The sequence below is a fragment of the Labeo rohita genome, chromosome 22 (genome assembly GCF_022985175.1).
Source record: "Labeo rohita strain BAU-BD-2019 chromosome 22, IGBB_LRoh.1.0, whole genome shotgun sequence".
NCBI lineage: Eukaryota > Metazoa > Chordata > Actinopteri > Cypriniformes > Cyprinidae > Labeo > Labeo rohita.
In genome coordinates this window covers 37,395,247-37,414,045 of record NC_066890.1, presented here as the reverse complement: position 1 = coordinate 37,414,045, position 18,799 = coordinate 37,395,247, and the positions used below count along the sequence as shown (strand labels likewise).

Genomic DNA, 18,799 nt, shown 5'->3' with positions numbered 1-18,799 from the left:
TGGTTATACAAATGGTAGTCAATATGCCATAAAACATGGTTACTACACTTATACTACAATAAAAGCATAGCTAATTTTCGTAAGGGTTATGCTCTTTTCGGTTTAGATGACTAACAAGATCCTTAAGCGTTAGAATAATTTCTGAAGGATGTGACACTGAAGACTTAAGTATTGGCTGCTGAAAATTCAGCTTTGCCATCACAGAAATGACTTTTATTCTAAAATATATTAAAATAGAAAAGAGTTCTTTTAAACTGTAATAATTTCGGCGCGTCTTTCATGTTTCTCGGAACTCACCGTGGACGCGCTCGATCTCTCTCGCTTCAATAATTACAAATTATTTAAAGAATAGATTTAAGGCTTCAAAGTAACAGCAGGAAGAAATTGCAATGATAGTGTCCAAATCCTGTGCTGTGCCATGACTTTGTTTTTTATACTTCGTCTTCTGTCAGCTAGCTTTCTGATTGGATATTTTTTCGTTTCACGTGATCGTACCTGCATTTGTCCTTGGGATTTCCCACACATGAGCATTTCTGATCGTAAATATTCAACATGTTGAATATTTTTGATTTGCGATCGGGGGACCGCCAATGTTCTTCTGAGCAGATTCAGTCACTCTTAACACACCTCAGGAATATCTGATAAAATAATCTTTAGAATTACCAGAATAATTGGGACATTACCTAGGATTGTCAGAAGGGAAGAAAGTGGCCCAATATTAGCCCGATTATCTTGTGGTGTGTACCCATACCATACGCCATACGCTTCAGACCATGCACTTAGATCGTTATAATAGGGCCCAATGTCTAAAGTAACAATTAATTTACATACACATAAAAATAATCCTGTGTGACTGATGTGCTTCAAATTGGTTACAAAATATTACCACTTTCTTTTGAGGCTCTTAATGGTTTTGTTTCTGCGTACCTTACTAGTCTTCTATCATGCTACAATCTGTCAAACTCCCTAAGGTCTGGACTTCTGGTACCTAGGATAGCAAAGTCCACTAAAAGAGGACAAGCTTTTTCCCATTTGGCTCTTAAACTCTGGAATAACCTTCCTGATAACGTTTGGGGTACAGACACACTCTCTCTATTTAAATCTAGATTAAAGACACATCTCTTTAGCCAAGCACTCACATAATGTATCTCATCACCTTGTACTTCAGTTTTATCTGAACAATCTCCATCCCAAAATGAAAATTACCACTTACCCCCATGTTGTTCCAAACCCGTAAAAGCTTAGTCTTCGGAACACAAACTAAGATATTTTTGACGCATTCTGCTCACAGCTCTCTGACCCTCCCATAGACAGCAATGTAATTAACACGATCAACATCCAGAAATGTAGCAAGGAGATCTGTAAAACAATCCATGTGACATCAGGAGTTCAACCATAATTTTTAATACAAAGCTACAAGAATGCTTTTTGCACGCAAAGAAAACAAAAATAACGACTTTATTCAACCATTTGTCTCCTCCACATCACCGTAGCACCATTTTGGATAGTATCCCCTGAATGTAAGTAGCATATGCTGTTCTGTGTCATCCGCACCATAGGATACATTGTTTTCTTTCAAATCAAAGAGTAAATAAAATAGAAAACGCATCCACGTGGTGCAGCTAACACAAAACAGACTAATTGTTCAGCTAGTAATTTATCTAGCTGTGATTGAAGATCCTGAATCTTTGTCTTTGCTTCTTTGACTTTTGTGCTTCTGCATTTTTAAAATGCAGTTCTTCACATTTAGCATCTATATTTGAAAACAGATATGTCGTCACATCACGTAGCCGCATACAGATTATGAAGTTTAAAACCCTCAATCATTTCACCATGTTTTGATTTCTTTTGATGTTCACCAATTGTGTCCCATCATTTGAGCATTCATTATCTGAAAATTTAGTCCCAAGATATTCTTTCTTGACTTTGCACGACGTAGGCACAACTTTTTTTTGCAACATAACGCATCACTTTCATTCATTTCAGAAAACTCACTGCAAGGGATCCTGGGTTTCGGCACCAAGCTGTAAGGGTGGTTTTCCTACAGTGGTTCAGGTTGTAGGATTGCAGAATGACTAAAGAAATGTTATCAGCATGATATAAAACTGTACATTACCACCCACTGCTACTTATACCAACGACAGAAATAAGCACAGTTAGAATAGCCAAATATGTGGGAGAGCTTTGCTATTGTGTGACTATACTGTATTGCAAAAGGTATCACTTCAAAGTTAGCTTCAAAGGCTAGTTAGCACATAATTTAAAACTGATATGGTTTAATAACATTATTTCATTATGCTTACAATTGAATTGGGTACAAAATAGGCGAAGGATCCTAAAACACATACAGTTAATTGTACTTATGTATGTAAAATGTTACCTGAGAGAAAGACAGTGTGTTTGTGTGTGTGTGAGAGAGAGAGAGTTAAAATTTTCTTTTATCTTTTATTCAAACTGATCAGTCTGCAGATTACAGCTTTCCCCAGATTGTTAAAGATGTGACAGTTAGCAGACCCCAAATGTATACATCTTGGCCTTCAATCACTATCAGCATCTCTGTCCCTTCAGGAATTCCAAATGGCCCTTTTGTTACTGAAGATGGGTTTGGGACAGGAAAACAAATGCCTTTGATTCTTTTATCCTGATATGTTATCCTGATTCGATGTGTCATTTGCAAAACATTTAGCATTTCTAAAACATTTCAGCTGCACAATTAATCCTTAAAATATATGAGATCTCGGTTCAAACACCCACGCGATCTTATTACTGAATGACAACGATTTAGCTATGTCCATTACGACTGTTTCACATCGCAAGTGTCAGTGGAGCGTGAGAAGCACGTTTTGTCGCTGCCCATGTTAATGAATCGGAGGGTCGGGGTAAATGTGAATGCAGAAAAAGTAACACAAGCAGTCTTTTTAACCACATTATAATCATTATTTCTGCGTTACAGACATTTAAATAATAGAAGTACTGGGATAAAAGTTTATAGTTTGGGTATAAACACTTATTGTCTACAGCTGCGATCAAAACGAAAGTATCTTAACACTTGTATGTATAGTAACGTTTATCCTCTTCCGCCAGGAGGTTGCGACAATTGCACGTTTAAAAAAAAAAGTGTGTCATTGAATCATTCATTCAGGAGATTTCAATAGTCAGACAATATATGTTTTTAAAAGACTTGAGCAATGAACAGTTTGTCAGAACCACTAGTAAATTACATTATTTTGTTTAGTTTACTAATCTTTTTTTTTTTTCTCCAGAATCATGAGAGAATCGAGATCTCCAATTTATTAAAAACAGCTGGGATTCTTAATTTATCCAGAATCGTGAAGCTCTTGTTTACATGTTTATTAATGCAATAATTCATAATAACATTTCATAAAGTTCAAAATGCACCTAATTTTTTTTTTTTTTTTTGCATTTTGTCTTTTTTCAGTTGAATAAAAGACTATTTTCCCTATATATGTCATCATTGAGGATTTCTTAAGAAAAGTTTAAAAATCTCATCTCGTCTCGTTCTCGTGAACCCAGTCTTGTGTCTCGTCTCGTCTTGTGGGATAAGTGTCTTGTCACACCCCTACTGATAACCAATCAGCTTGTGATCCGGTGTTTTCCACACCTCAGAACATCTCCGTTCACAGTGAATGAATGCAGTGAACTCCTTTATTGCATGTGCTGTGAGCCACCAGTTATGCTTTTTTTGGTGGCAGACGATTATAGCATTTCACTAGATTTGTAGTGAGATGTGTTTTTGTGAGCCTGTTTTCACTGAAGCTGGAGTTTTCCTTCAGAATAAAAGTTCTCCTGCCTTTTCTGCCAAAATACAAGCTTGAAATGCAGTATGAATTACTGACAACTAGCGGTTTAAATAGGTAACGTAACGTTACTGCAGTCCAAATTCAAAATATCTCTTTCAAGTGTAGAAATTAAGAATAAAGTATCTCATTCAGTGATTTTTGGGGGTGGAAGAGTCTGAGCATTCCATGTTGTGTAACTTAATTTCTGTGTATTTGTGTTCTGAAAAAAGTGTTGATTATATCGCCCCCACTTGCAGTTTCTATGCAAGATTTACAGCAGAGGTGTCAAACTCTGGTCCTGGAGGGCTTTGTTTGACACCCCTGATCTACAGAGACCCTGAAAATACTGAATACACTAAATGTGTGAATTTTTCATCACACTAGCATTTAATTAAAGGGAACATTTAAAAAAGGTGCATAAGAGTTAAATAATGTCCAGTAAGAAAGAATTATCCAATATATATTTTTAATTGTCTTTAGAAAACTATTTTTACTTTACAGTGTTCGCAACAATTCAAATACAGATTTCAGTAATACATAAAATAGTGTGATTAGTCATTAAAAAAAAAAGTTTTCAAAGTAATTATGCCCCCTGTCCTATACATAAATTCCTGGGTTTACAAATTTTTGGTTCAAATTTCAGTTTAAAAATAAACCTTTATTTTTAAGAGTGTTGCACCAGAGCTACAGCCACCGAGTGGGGTTAGGAAAACAGTAAATGGTGGGGAACATGTTCCAAAAATGTAAGTTTTGGTTCTGGAATCAATTATTCTTGTGTATTTCAGTTAAAATCATTGCAACTTAAAAGGTTTAATTAAATCAATCAGTTATAATTTTTTAACTTACAACCATCCATTTATTGAAGTTGTGGTAACAGGTGCCATGAATCATTTTTTAGACTTTTCTTTGCCTATGAGCCATTTCAGTAGCGTTTCAAAACCCACTTTTGCTAATTCTAATAAGAAATAAGTAAACACATTTTCCTTTGCCTGTGCACTGATTTCTTTGCCAGACTTGCCTGTATTTGCCTGTTGTTTTAGTAGCTTCTCTTCCTCCTGTATCCTTGCCTGTACTTTACTCAGCATCTCATTGGTGTAATAACCTCCATTATTAGTCACCATTGTCTGTATAGTGCTGATTATCTTCCCCACCTGGACCCTGTTGTTCCTGTACTCATCTTGTGTGTTTCTCCAGTATTTACTATCAATAACATGACAGCCACCTCCACATTTACCAATAAAACTCTTCAGGTCTTCATTATTTTTAACAAAGTCCTCAATGTGTTCATTCTCATTAAGATCATCGCCACGAGTAAAGACGGCCATTGAGTACTTCAGAGCTTCTTTTCCAAAAAGACCCAGTATTTTCTCCACTATCTTCTGCTCTTGTTCTGTGTAACGACCAAGTTTGAGAACAATCACGAAAGCGTGGGGTCCAGGAGCACATTCAATGATACATCTCAATATTTCTTTTTTCACATCTTCCTCTCTACGTTTGGTGTCAAAGAGTCCAGGAGTGTCGGTAACAATGAGTTTGTTGTCTTTGCCACTTTCTGTCTGACATTTGGAGGTATCTGAATTTGCTGAATTTGAGGTGATGAAAACATTTTCACCAAGTAATGTGTTTCCTGTGCTGCTTTTTCCATCTCCACTTTTCCCCAAAAGCACAATCCTGAACTGTGTCTCCTGGTGTCCTACTAACAGAATATGACCATTAGAACATTTAGCCAAAACGTAAAACAAAAGCCCCCCCAAAAAACAAAAACAACACAAAACAATATTTTGTGGCAATTAGAGTGCATTATTATTATTATCATTTAAAAATTATTAAAATAGCTTTTCCTTGCAGATCTTGATATGGATATCTAAAGTAATTTGTGCATATCATTACCTGATCTCGAGAATCAGAAATCTCCATTTATTTAGGTTAATATTGCGTAACGTGCAAAATTTAATATACATTTATATTTATTTTTGTCATTTAAAAAAGAAAGATACAACCAATCAGAGTTGCAAATATTACTAGGTGGTTAGATGTTAAATATAGCAGAACCTGATTTTACCAAGTACCACATGTTCCTGGATCAACATCTTTGATGACCCTGGAACAATATTGTGATTAACCAATCAGATTTGAAAAAACAGTTTATAGTTTTTGTAAAGTTTAGGCTTACAATCACTGTTTGGTGCTTGTATATCAATGTCATTCATCTATCATTTCCTCTGTTTTTAGGGATTACTCATGGGTGAGGTTAGGTTTAGGTGTAGGGATGTGGTCAAGATTAAATTTTTGGATTAAAATGTTGTTCCAGGGTCAACAAAATATGTTGATCCAGGAACACATTTAACTCAGCAAAATCAGGATGTGCGTTAAATATACATTTCTTAAATGAAATGCTAGGGCCTGACAAGTCAGTGGAGGAATATTATAGAAGTTTTAGGTAAGCGTTTAGTTTGCTCGTCATGACATTCAGCACGTCTTATTTTCTGTTGGTTGTGCATGAAAATCAGCAGTTTTTATGACATGTCTTTGCAGTGTAAACTCAAAAATAGAATCTCTAAGACTGAAATATACGGTAAATAATATAAAGACTAGAACAGTATAGTGCTGCTCTCCAAACATTGTAATTAACTATAATTATTTTCCATTATTTATAATACAACGCTTGCCTGCCAAACATGGAATTTTCCAGGGTTCCACATACACTCTGGGCACTATTGTGCATCTCAAAAATTAGTCGAGAATCTCCCGATCAAAAACACAGGTGAGGATGACGCAGAAATGTGCAATCTCATATAAGCAGATACATATGAATAATAATTTGATCATCAACAATAAACAGCATATAAATGAAAACTTCCTAATGCTACCAAATGAAATGTCAATCCAGGAAGGGGTAAAGGACTGTGAAGCTTTGGGAGTACTGATAGAAGCGATCTACTTTCTATTTTCTAAGCTTTTTGCTCAAAATGTTGAATCTACAATTTTTTTTTTTTTTTTTAAAGTAGAGGCTTCTTTTGTTTAAAAGAAGAACCCATGTGATTTGTTACACCTCTTTATTTCGGCTTCAAAAAATACATAACAGTTATTAAATTTCTACATTTTATATCACATTGTCAAAAACTCTTTTGCTCTCAAAACAACTCTTTTGATCTCAAAAACAATTTGCTCTTCTGCAACCGTACACCAGATGTTTTTCCCTTTTTTACATTAACCATATACAGAATATGCTTCCAACATAAAACAACATCCATAAATCCAACATCATCACTTTTCCCTTCATCAGTTTCTTTATGGGAACTCAGTAGTGCTTTAGTGCAGTTGTTTAAGTTGACATGAAGATGACATTGCTGCATCCCAATTTGCCTACTTATTTTATGTCCTAAAAGTATGTAGCTTTTTGTTCAGAAAAAGTACATACTTTTGAGAAGTATGTTTGAGCAGTATGTTGTAAACTGAATGAGAAACACAGAGATGTTCAAAATCCTGTCACACCACAGAAACACACATTGTTTTCCATTAAATTACAGCAAAATGCTTAGCTACATTTTTTTTTTTTGCATTCTTAAAGTAAACTTTTCACCTGTATGGCTATTAGATTCACAGTTTCAGACTGCTGTCTTGAACTTGAGAACACAATGCATCTGGTGTGCCCACCCTGAGAGTGTGTGAATACTAAGTTGAGTTCACTTTTGTTTTCTTTTGCTTAAACAGACAAATACAACTCAAAGTATGTCAAAATAGCCGTCTTGATTAAAAACGCAGTTTTTTTTTAGTGTACGATGCCCACACTGTAAAAAATAAAAAACACAATTTGTTGAGTCAGCTTAAAATAATTTGTTACCCTGCAGCCTTTAAATTTTAAGTTCAGTCAACTAAAATAAGTTTAGTCAGCTTGAAATGTTAAGTTGTACTAAGTAACAACTTAGATATGTGTGTCTGCTAAACTTAACAGATTAGTAAGTAACCCAGCTGCCTTAAAATTTTAAGTTGACTCAACTCAAATATCTAAGTTGTCACTTAGTATAACATTTCAAGTTGAATAAACTTTTTTTTTTTTTTTGAGTTGACTGAACTTAAAATTTAAAGGCAGCCAAGTTACAAATTATTTTAAGCTGACTCAACAAATTGTTTTTTACAGTGCAGGTTTCCTCTGTAACTATTTACACAGTCGGCAAGTGCATGATGAAAATCTGTTCAGATTTTAAAAGCCATGTAGTGTATTCCATTCTTTAGCTGGAATTTAGAGAAAAGAAATTCATTTTTTATGCTTATTATGGATGTATCTTGCTTGTTTCACTGATTATTATTTTAAAATAAATCTTCCATCAAAATGTAATAACTTGCTCCAACAACAAATCTTTTTTCATCTAATGTCAAGCCCTCAAATTTTTCAACCCTTCAACGTATCTTATTCCCATCCTATTATGAGAGTATTCATGGGATTGAATATGTACAGAAACATAGGCTATATATATATATATATATATATATGGGATTGTAATACACAATTCACAAACAGTGTCAAACTCAAATTATCCCCCTACCCCTTTTTCAACACATGGTCAGTGAAAAAGAGATGCTTAACCTTAGAAAATATTGATCATCAGTTATTTATCCTAATTATTTGTTTATTTATTTATTGATTGATTTATTAATAGGGATCACCCTTCTCCGACGATTCCTAAGAAGAAGAAAAAAAAAAACAGACAACTAAAAATAATTAACTAAATAAAAATAATCACATCGGTCTATTTAAAAATGTATATTCAATTACATTTACAAAAATGGTAGTAATAATATTTGCATTTCTCATTCATAAAGACCGGTCTTGTTATTGGATGAATTAGCATCGGTCAAGCGTCGATGCCGATGCCCCATGTGAATGTACCATAACTGACTTGGGTGAATCATTGCCATTTAGGAAAAAGATTGCGTGGGTGTTTAAATATTCAAGATCAAGATCTTTTAATGATTAAAGTGCGGTTCTAGTTCCAACCGTTATTAAGTATTTGTCTTATCCAATTAAAACTACTTAAAATGCTCCTATGGAAAAAATCTGTTATATTTCTCAGATGTGCTGTACACCATGCTGCACTTCCCGTACTCCGCATTGTTCTCGCAGCTTCTTGCAGCATCTCAGCAGTGTAATAACTTCCTCCATTTTTGGTTTGTATCTGTTTTACTGTATTCAGTAGTTTCTGTACCTGGACTCTGTTGTTCCTATACTCGTCTGGCTGCTCATTCCAGTATTTATTATCAATGACATGACAGCCACCTCCACAAACATCAACCAGTCTTTTTAGCTCTGCATTTTCTCTTACAAAGTCATCAATGGTCTGTCCATCATTCAGTTCATCACCATGAGTAAAGCAAATGACTGTATGTTTTAGAGCATCCTCACCCAAGAATCTCTTAAATTCTGCTATTGAATCAACATTCTGTCCTGAATATGCCCCAACTCTCAAAATAAGAACAAAAGCATGGGGTCCTGGTGTACATATGCTGACACATTTTTCTATTTCCTTATACAGTTCCTCATGAGTAAGTTCTGAATGAAAAAATCCTGGTGTATCCACAATTGTCCAAGTTGTCTCATTTATAATTTTTTTATGCCATTTGATTGATTTTGTTCCAGCACTTGGAGATGTGAGCTCACTGAATATTTTTTCCCCAAAGATGGTGTTTGCAGTACTGCTTTTTCCTTCTCCTATTGTGCCAAGAACAACAATCCTCACTTCATTTGTACCTAAGGAGAGAGTGGACCAGTGAGTTACATCTATGTTGTATTGTCTACAGAAATATGTAAATTACATAACTGTTCAACATTTGCTTATGGCTGATCAGGGGCGACTCTAGGATTTCGATATTAGGGGGGCTGATTAATATATATATTTAACCCTCTGGTTGTATTCGGATCAAACTGACCCAGAGAAGATTTTCTTTTTCCCTAAAATACTAGCTAACATTATTGCGTTGGACTCAAACTTACTGACTTTGTTCACACAGGGTATAAGTACTTCTCAGAATTTTTTTCATCATTTTTTGTGGGTTTTATTTCACCTAGTCACACTTGTGTTGTTCCTGGTCAAAACTGACTGGACTCCAAACAACTGCTTATAAATCTCTCATTATGCTATATTATCACCAAATATTGGATTCATTCTTTTTGTCAACTTGTTTTCTTTCATTTAGGACTAGTTTTGTATTTCTATTTGCATTTGATTAATCGTAGGCCTCATTTTTCTGAGAGAAGGTACCTAATTTTTTTGAGTGAAAAAAATCATTTTTTATGAATAATTTTCACAATATGAGATAAAAAAATATTATGAAAATTTCCACTGTTTATCACACTAGTGTGCTTTAATGTTTAATCAGGAAGTTTGCTTTTAAATGCTTTTATTTTGTACAAAATTGCACAAAGTCATACTTGTGGTGTTCCCAGGCAAATATGACCGGACTCCAAACAATTGCATACAAATCTCTCATTATGCTATATTATCACCAAATATTGGATTCAATCTTTTTGTCAACTTGTTTTCTTTCATTTAGAACTGGTTTTGTGTTTGTCTGTTTGCACCTGATTAATTGTAAGCCTCATTTATCCGAAAGTACAGTGTAAAAAATAAAAAAACACAATTTGTTGAGTCAGCTTAAAATAATTTGTTGCCCTGCTGCCTTAAAATTTTAAGTTCAGTCAACTAAAATAAGTTTAGTCAACTTGAAATGTTAAGTTGTACTAAGTAACAACTTAGATATTTGTGTTTGCTAACCTTAACAGATGGGTAAGTAACCCAGCTGCCTTAAAATTTTAAGTTGATTCAACTCAAATATCTAAGTTGTCACTTAGTATAATTTAACATTTCAAGTTGAATAAACTTTTTTTTTGAGTTGACTGAACTTAAAATTTTAAGGTTACAAATTATTTTAAGTTGACTCAACAAATTGTTTTTTTTACAGTGTAGGCACCTCATTTTTTGAGTGAAAAAAAGCATTTTTTATGAATAATTTTCACAAAATGAGATAAAAAATTATGAATTATATTTGCACTGTTTCTCACACTAGTGTGCTTTAATGTTTAATCGGGAAATTTGCTTTTAAATGCTTTTATTTTGTACAAAATTGCACAAAGTCACACTTGTCAAAAATGGCCACAGATGTACAATGTCAGTGCCAAAGAGGCATTACAAGAGTTGTGTTTTGGGATGCAGAAATGAACATAGGAGTCTCCATAGACTCCCTTCGTCTGAGCCGCTGACAACACTGTAGTTCATTTTCATAATCAAAAGGAACATACTGGGAAAAAAAAAATCGGTAAAGTCCCCTATATGCTTAGGATCAATACCAATGCTTTGTTTGTGTATGTCAGCTCCAGACAAAGAAGTATCACACATTTGTTTTCCAAATTGCCGTTCTGAAAGAGCTTCTTGGCACTCTGTAAGGCTAATGTTGCCTTACAGAGTTTCACTGACGCTGCCTTCACATGCTGCCAGAATAGGGTGACCAGATTTCTCATGGTGGAATATGGGCAGGCAGACAAGGGATGGGAAATATGACCAAAATATGAGAAATTTTTATTTCAGGATATCTATCTATCTATTTTTTGTTAAACAAGCCAATGTTTCCCAACCACTGTGCCATAGACTGTGAGGTGTGCCGTGGAAAATTATCAAAAACTTCCTATCTCTATTTTTATTTTTTTTATTATTTTATTACTTTTTTAATCAGTGCTATTGGTCATTGTTATGTCAGTTTGTGGGTTTTACTCATTTTTAAACAATGAAAAGCATTCAAAAGAGCTTGTGACTAAATCTTGTAACCCAATTGGATCCTCAAATTGTCAGTCAAACTTAATAACTCCACCCCGCCTCCATTCTGAATGAAGTGCCACGACACAAAGTTTGAAGACAGACGTCTACTTCTTCACAATGCAAGGGTAAATACAGAGCTGGTGCTTGAATAAGTACAGCATTTTCTTTTCTCAAGAAACATAGTCTACGAAGGCTAATGTTTTTGTGTGTTTAAAGAGTGGAGAAGAGTCTTAGCATTTACCATCTAATTGTACCCATTATACTTTTGTACATTTAAATATCCTGTGCATAGCAGTATCTTTTTTATATCATGAGATTTTGGCCAAATGTTTTAAAGAACAAGAAAAACTGATCACCCATATAGCTACAATAAACTGTATATTGGCTAATGACAGACAAAACAGTAAAGGTGTTAAAAAAGTAATTAAGTAAAAGTACAAAGTACTTTTCTCTGAAAACTTATCTAAATATATACAGCCCTTGATTGGTTAGCTTAATTTCTCGATATTGTTTCGTAACCACTTGATCACCATGTTTAAAGGGGTCATCGGATGCCCATTTTCCACAAGTTGATATGATTCTTTAGGGTATTAATGAAAAGTCTATAATATACTTTGGTTAAAAATTCTCAATGGTTTTGTAAAACAACACTATTTTCACCTTGCCAAAATAAGCTCTGCAAAAATCATCTCATTCTGGTCCAGGCTGCTTTAAATGCAAATGAGCTCTGCTCGCCCCGCCCCTCGAATCTGTTTACTTTAGCGGCATTTAGCCACTAAACTTGCTAACTAGCACATTATTAGGAAAAGCAATCATAAAGATTCATTAAAAAAAACCTTATACTCACTTCTGCTGTAAGTTAAACTGGATCATGAATGATTCACGTGAACATAGACGGATATATGTAGATCGGGAGGTGCATTCCCTTCACAAACAAACGTAATCTACTGCATCTTCAGCGGCTCAGATGTCAGGAGTAAATGACGACCACTATGTTCATTATTACATCCAGCAACACAACACCTCAATCGCTCAATCGGAGATATTCTTGTCTAACTTACATACCTGCTCCGGCATCGTGTATTGGTTAGAACAGGGGTTCCCAACCTTTTTCACTCTGGGGCCCCCCTCCTTCTCTGGTCAATTTTGCAAGGCCCCCCTATGCCTGACATTTCCTCTTATACCTTTCTTTTTGCTGGTTAATAAACCTTTTTTATTAACCAAAATATGTATTTTGCCTTTTTGTTCTTACTGCATGTTAAACCTGTCCCTTTGAACCGAATTGACTGAATATCTACTGTTTATATCCATTAAAAAATAAACATGCCAATGAAAAATGCAGCAAATACATTCTAAATCTGTTGAAACACATCGATCAAGGCAGTTCATCAGAGCATACATTATAAAACACTCACAGAACATTAATTTGGACAACTATGCAAATATATTGAAATTTCACACAAAAATACTAGAGATCAAAGCCCCGAGAGCGTGCATAGTTTGATAATCAATAGCAGACTTGTACATGCCTAATGTACGACTCGTGCCATACATTAGGAACGCGCAAATTCGTTATAACTCTGGTCTTTACCTTTACATTAGCTCCGCGGTTTGCTTCTTACAGTCGAGGGATGTAGTTTGCGTGAAGCAGCTGGAAGTTTTGAGCCGCCGTTCAGTCTGTATTTAACAGTGCGACGAGGCTTGCCGCGCCGAGTCCGAGGCAACCAATCACTGAACACACAGCCTGGTCTCATTGTTTATACGTAGGTATTTATACGTAACGTTTGGAGGCACAAAACGTACATTTTTGTACGCTTTTATTGATGCTAAAACGTACAATTTGGACGTATTTCAACGTTTAAAACGTACAAATCGCTAAGTAATTTTAGTTAAAAAATGTAAAATATTTACCTATATTTTACTTCATTCGTATCAATGCGTTTTTTTGTTATTTTATTAAGCGATTTAGATTTTGAGCCTTCTTAACCTACCCCCAAACCTAAACCTACACATTTTATAGAGAATATAAAAAGATATGAAACGTAACTGACCAAAAATATGCAGGGAAATTACCATTTTAGTAACAACACAGCATTAAAATATTTGTACAGCCACTTATCCCACTCCTACCTCTAAACCTAACGTTAATCATAACTCTCTCTGTACATTTATTTATTGCAAAAACGTACAGCAGTACCAAAAGTAACCCAAATGACTGAACAAATGAATACTGTAGGTTTGTTTGAGGTGCAGAGGAAAATTTAAATAGTTAATCGGTAAAAAAAATATCATCCAAATTATTATCCTGATCCACTCCGTGAAGAAGGCGCCCACGCATCTTCCAAACACTTCCCACCAGAAACACGGCATGTCGTAATCTGTGACGAATGCAGGCGAGAGCCAATGAGCGTTCGATTTTCCTGCCGTAAAACCTGTCGTTTCTTGATGCGGCAGTATTTGAATTTGTAAAATGCACTTCAGCGCGGGTTTATTTGCTGTTGTTACTGGACTCACTGCTCGGATGGAGATGAAGGTCGCCGGATAAAGTCTTTATTTTGGGTCTGTTCCTCGCACTCGTATAGATTCTGAAGATCTGGATTATAGCGCTCAAATAAAATTGTTTCATTTTGTAATTATGATGCGTGTTCGGTGTATTTTATGGTTCTATTTTTAGTCACAGCATGTTAGAGAAAACGTCTTTTGTGTCCCACCACAGCAAACTAGGTAAATATTACATGGATGGTTAAACGATTGCAGAACTATTATTTATTTTAAGGGTTAAGGGGTAAAGTGTAGTCTTGTTTAACATTATGTATACCTATCCTTGGAAACGTACTGGCAGCAGAAGTCACACAGAACAGAATGAAATGTTATAATTTCATATTAAATAAACTATTAAACTATTTAAAAGTGCAACTGAAAACATAAGGCCATTGGTATGACAACCAAAAACAATACTAATGAAATGCAGCGATTTCAATATTCATATGGATTCGTTTAAAATGTAAAAATGTACGTTTTGTGCCTCCAAACGTTACGTATAAATACCTACGTATAAACAATGAGACCAGGCTGGCGTATCCCGTGCGCAGAATGATGCACTTGAAACAATACAGAGTCACAGCGCTCCGCATAGAGAAGTTCAAAGCATAAAATGAAGATGATGCGTACTAGTGTATTATATATGGCCAATAGTTAACTGAGGCTTTTCTTTTAACAACTTTAAATCTCAGTTATTTTGCGCCTTTGAAGAGAGTTTCGTCGTTTTGACTGTGTAGCTTTCTTCACGACAACACAGACACGACATCGTGGATAGCTGCAGACTGACATTCTGTGTCTAAGAGCGCATAGACAAGCACTTCTTGATCTGGCTGTTTTATGGATAAGACCCAGACTGGTATGATTGTAGATGTTTGCATATTTGAGTCTACCTGCATTCTACCTGGACTGCATTAGAAATTGCTGCTGCAACTATTTCTCTGTCTTCAGTTTTTTTCTTTGAACTTTCATCTTCTTTAGAATGGTTAGGCTTTTGATACTTTAATACTTCTTTGAACTTGTCATCATGCAAACACATCTTTTGTGTCTTTTCTGACACTTTTCACGTGTGCTCTTATTGTCACATCTCCTTGAATCCCCTGCAAGCATCCAAAGCAGTTGGGCATCCATAGTTGTTCTGAACATACAAACTTGACACGATCTTGAAAATTTTTAAAAAGTTTAAGAATACTATATTTTTTTTATATTCGAGAGAGTGCAGAATTCAGTCAGCGAGCATGTTCACTGAACAAAACTCCAATGTATCAGCGATTAATCTGTCTGAATCTCTAATTGGCCATTACATTCATAAGCTCATCAGAATCATGTGTGTTTGGTTATAATAGTGCAACACTGAAAAGCGATTAGTTTATTTTCTTTATTAGACTATGCAAATAAATGTAAATGCATTTTACCAGATTTAGTGCATCGTGAAGTTGTAAAATCTGGCAGGTTTGTTCAGAATATCCTGCATGGTGTAGCTATATTTATCGGCTTTTAATGAGGTCCATAATGATTCCTTTGCATCGTTAATGCTATCGTTATTGGCGGAAAGATCCCTCTCTATGAATGCGTTGTTTGGTTATTTTCTCACTCTAGCTAAAACATTCTTTTTGTGATCTAATGTGGCTTTTATCACAGAATGAAGCAGAAAATATATTTATACTGTAATAAAGGCTTTGTCGATTTGCATTGTTTTATCCACCCTTTTCTTATCGTGAGATTGGGCGCCATTCATTTTATGGGTTTGGCTTCCAGTCTCATCCATGTCCAGCTATTTTTAACTGTACAAAACAGCTTGTTTTGCTGCTTGATATAGCAAATTGGTGGGTCTTACCATATAATTTTAATGTATTATCCTAATTATGAGTACACTGCTTTGAAGTACAAACAGTTTTACCGTTTACTGCATGTTGTTCTTCTCGTTATTTCCCTATAGCGGATAATGAACCAGAAGCCTCATCCATAGGCTGACTTCTGAAAAATGAATATGGATAAATATACTTTAACCATATATTGTCATTCGTGTGTTTGGTGTCATAGCAATAGCTGGATGCCTTTGCCCATATTAGGGATTTCCCGGAGCGCCATGAGTTCTATTATGTCTGTGATGCTTATGTGGAATTTTCGTGGAAGGGCGCCCTCTGGCATCCAATATGAAAAAGATTAGATGTGTTTAGCTATCAGTGATGTGCATTCTGCCCTATTTTGGGCATAAATAGGAAAAAAATAATATTTATCTCTACAGAAATTTGTGAACTATATATTTGCTCAAGAATGTTTTGTTTGAACATTCTAAGTTAGTTCAGTACTCTGTTTGAGTGTAAATGAATTTTTTTTTGCATTAACCCTGATAGCACACATATATCATGGAGACGTCTATTTGATGTCTGCATTTACATCTGCAATATTTTAGAGTGTTTCCTCATCTGCAATATATATCTATAATATATATCTATAAGACTTTTTCTGTTGGTTGTCAAATAGATGCTTATTAGATGTCTTTAAGATGTTTATGATTTAGAATGTATGTAAAACTGACATCTTACTGACATCTTTAGATGTTTGTACACAGCCGATGTTTTCCAGTGATCTTTATTATTATTTCAAATAGTACAAAGACAAGCAAGACTTAGATAAGTTATAAACTATGTTTCTAAATAAGTAAAACAAATGTTTCAATGTCTTTCATCTTAGCTTTTGAAATCATTTAGCTAGTCAACAAACACATGTATAGCTACCCACTGTTGTCATGCTAGTGGTATATATACAACAGCACATGCACTCACTTAACTGTAGGTGGACCAGAAGACTCAAAAATACACAATACTACATACAGTTGCTTTAGACATTGAGTGAGTGAATGCACACATTAATTAAATGGAACGCATCAGATAAAAGGAAGTGCATTAATTCACCCTTCGCAAGGAGTTTGATTGACAGGCTATCTGACCAATCATAACGCAGAATCCACCATTTTATCCAACAAACAAACCAGACAGGAGATATAGTAGTATTGAACTTGAAAAACTGTGTATTGATGTCTTTCTGCAGTTGAAACAAGATACCTTTTAATGTTCATTCTTGTTTATTTCATGCTATAACTAGTAGTAAAGATGATGAGATGATCAGTTCACACGCCGCTTGAACTGAGGCGCTACAGCAATCTGTTACAACACGTTAAAGGGGTCATGAACTGAGAAACTTAAATTCCCTTGATATTTTGGCATATAAGAGGTCATTGTACTATAAAAACATCTTGTAAGTTTCAGAACTCAAGACGCTGAGCGCCAAGTTGTGGTCTTTACGTTTGCCTTCCTTCTGATCCCAGCATTAGTAAAGAGTGGATGAACTTTATTTTTAATGAATCTCCAGACCATGCCAGTAAGAACTTGGTCCTTTGTTCACTTAATTTTACCGTGGATTTTTTTGACAATGAAGGCACAATTCGATACAGAATTTTCAGAAAGATTGAAACTGAAAGACGACACTGTACGGACTATATTGGATCTGACAGTAATGTGAGTACTGACACAAGTGTGAGTAACTGTTTTTATTACTTGCTCACTAATGCTTTGTTATTACAGATTGCTTAATATGTACTGAGTATTTACAAATAACATGTTTTTGTTTTGTAACATGTTTTTTTTTTTTTTTTACATTCCATATAATACAAACTGAATGACGTACCTGCCATTCTTTATCTGTCCTCTGTTCCTGGAAGATCTTGTAGATGTTTAAATATCCTGGTTAGATATTATAAATATTTAGATTTTATAAAAATGCTTAGCACACACCTGCATTTGAGCAATTATAGACTGTAATATTAATTATAATATAGTAATATAAGTAATATAATTATAATAATGTAACATTAAATATTATGAGATTCAAATTATTCAAATTGAATGGATGACATGCTCTGTATCAATAAACAAGCTCCTAGATTGCAAAAAGAAATGGATTACAAATATGGGAAACATACCTGTCAGCTGTAGACTGAAAGTGACGGAGTTTCAACAACCTTAATCCAATGATGAATGTCTAAGGATTGACAAAATTGGTGTTAAGTTTAACAACATTCTTAAAAATGAATTCCTTCATCTTCAGCTTTCCACTTAAATTGATGTATAAACCTGTACCCACATAGTATTAAAAAGGATTTTTATATTATAATTTGTAATTATTTGTGATTAACAGTGTTGGGAAGGTTACTTTGAAAATGTAATAGGTAACATGTTACAAGTTACCCTATTTAAAATGGAATAAGTAATGTAACTATTTCAATTAATTATTTAAAGTAATGCTGTTGTTTACATTTGATTACTTTTCTAAATTTCTAACAAATGTTTTCAACTGTTAATCATTTTCAAACATTTAAAGTAGGCAGGGTTAACCTTACAGTAGTACTCAACACTGATTACTCTTAGATTTTAAAATATCTTCTTATTTTAAGAACATTTAAGGTTCTGATTAAAAAAAGTAGATGTAGCCCCCTTTGTAATCATTAACATTTTCATAAGTAACTGTAATTTAAGTTTACTTTTTTTTTCTCAGTACCTGTAACATATTACAGTTACATTTATTTTGTTATTAAATAACATGTAACACTGTTACATGTAACTAGTTACTCCCACACTGGTGATGTTA

At 34.5% G+C, this 18,799-nt stretch overlaps 1 protein-coding gene across 1 annotated transcript; it reads right to left on the bottom strand.

Moving 5' to 3' along the window:
• Window positions 1-1,285: 1,285 nt before the first annotated feature.
• On the bottom strand, window positions 1,286-17,846 carry LOC127153394 (GTPase IMAP family member 7-like). Its single transcript, XM_051094452.1, has 3 exons — window positions 17,840-17,846; window positions 4,819-5,493; window positions 1,286-1,359 (listed from the first exon to the last, which is right to left on the bottom strand). The coding sequence occupies exons 1-3, from the start codon at window positions 17,844-17,846 to the stop codon at window positions 1,286-1,288; spliced, it is 756 nt and encodes a 251-aa protein (XP_050950409.1).
• Between the last annotated feature and the right edge of the window lie 953 nt (window positions 17,847-18,799).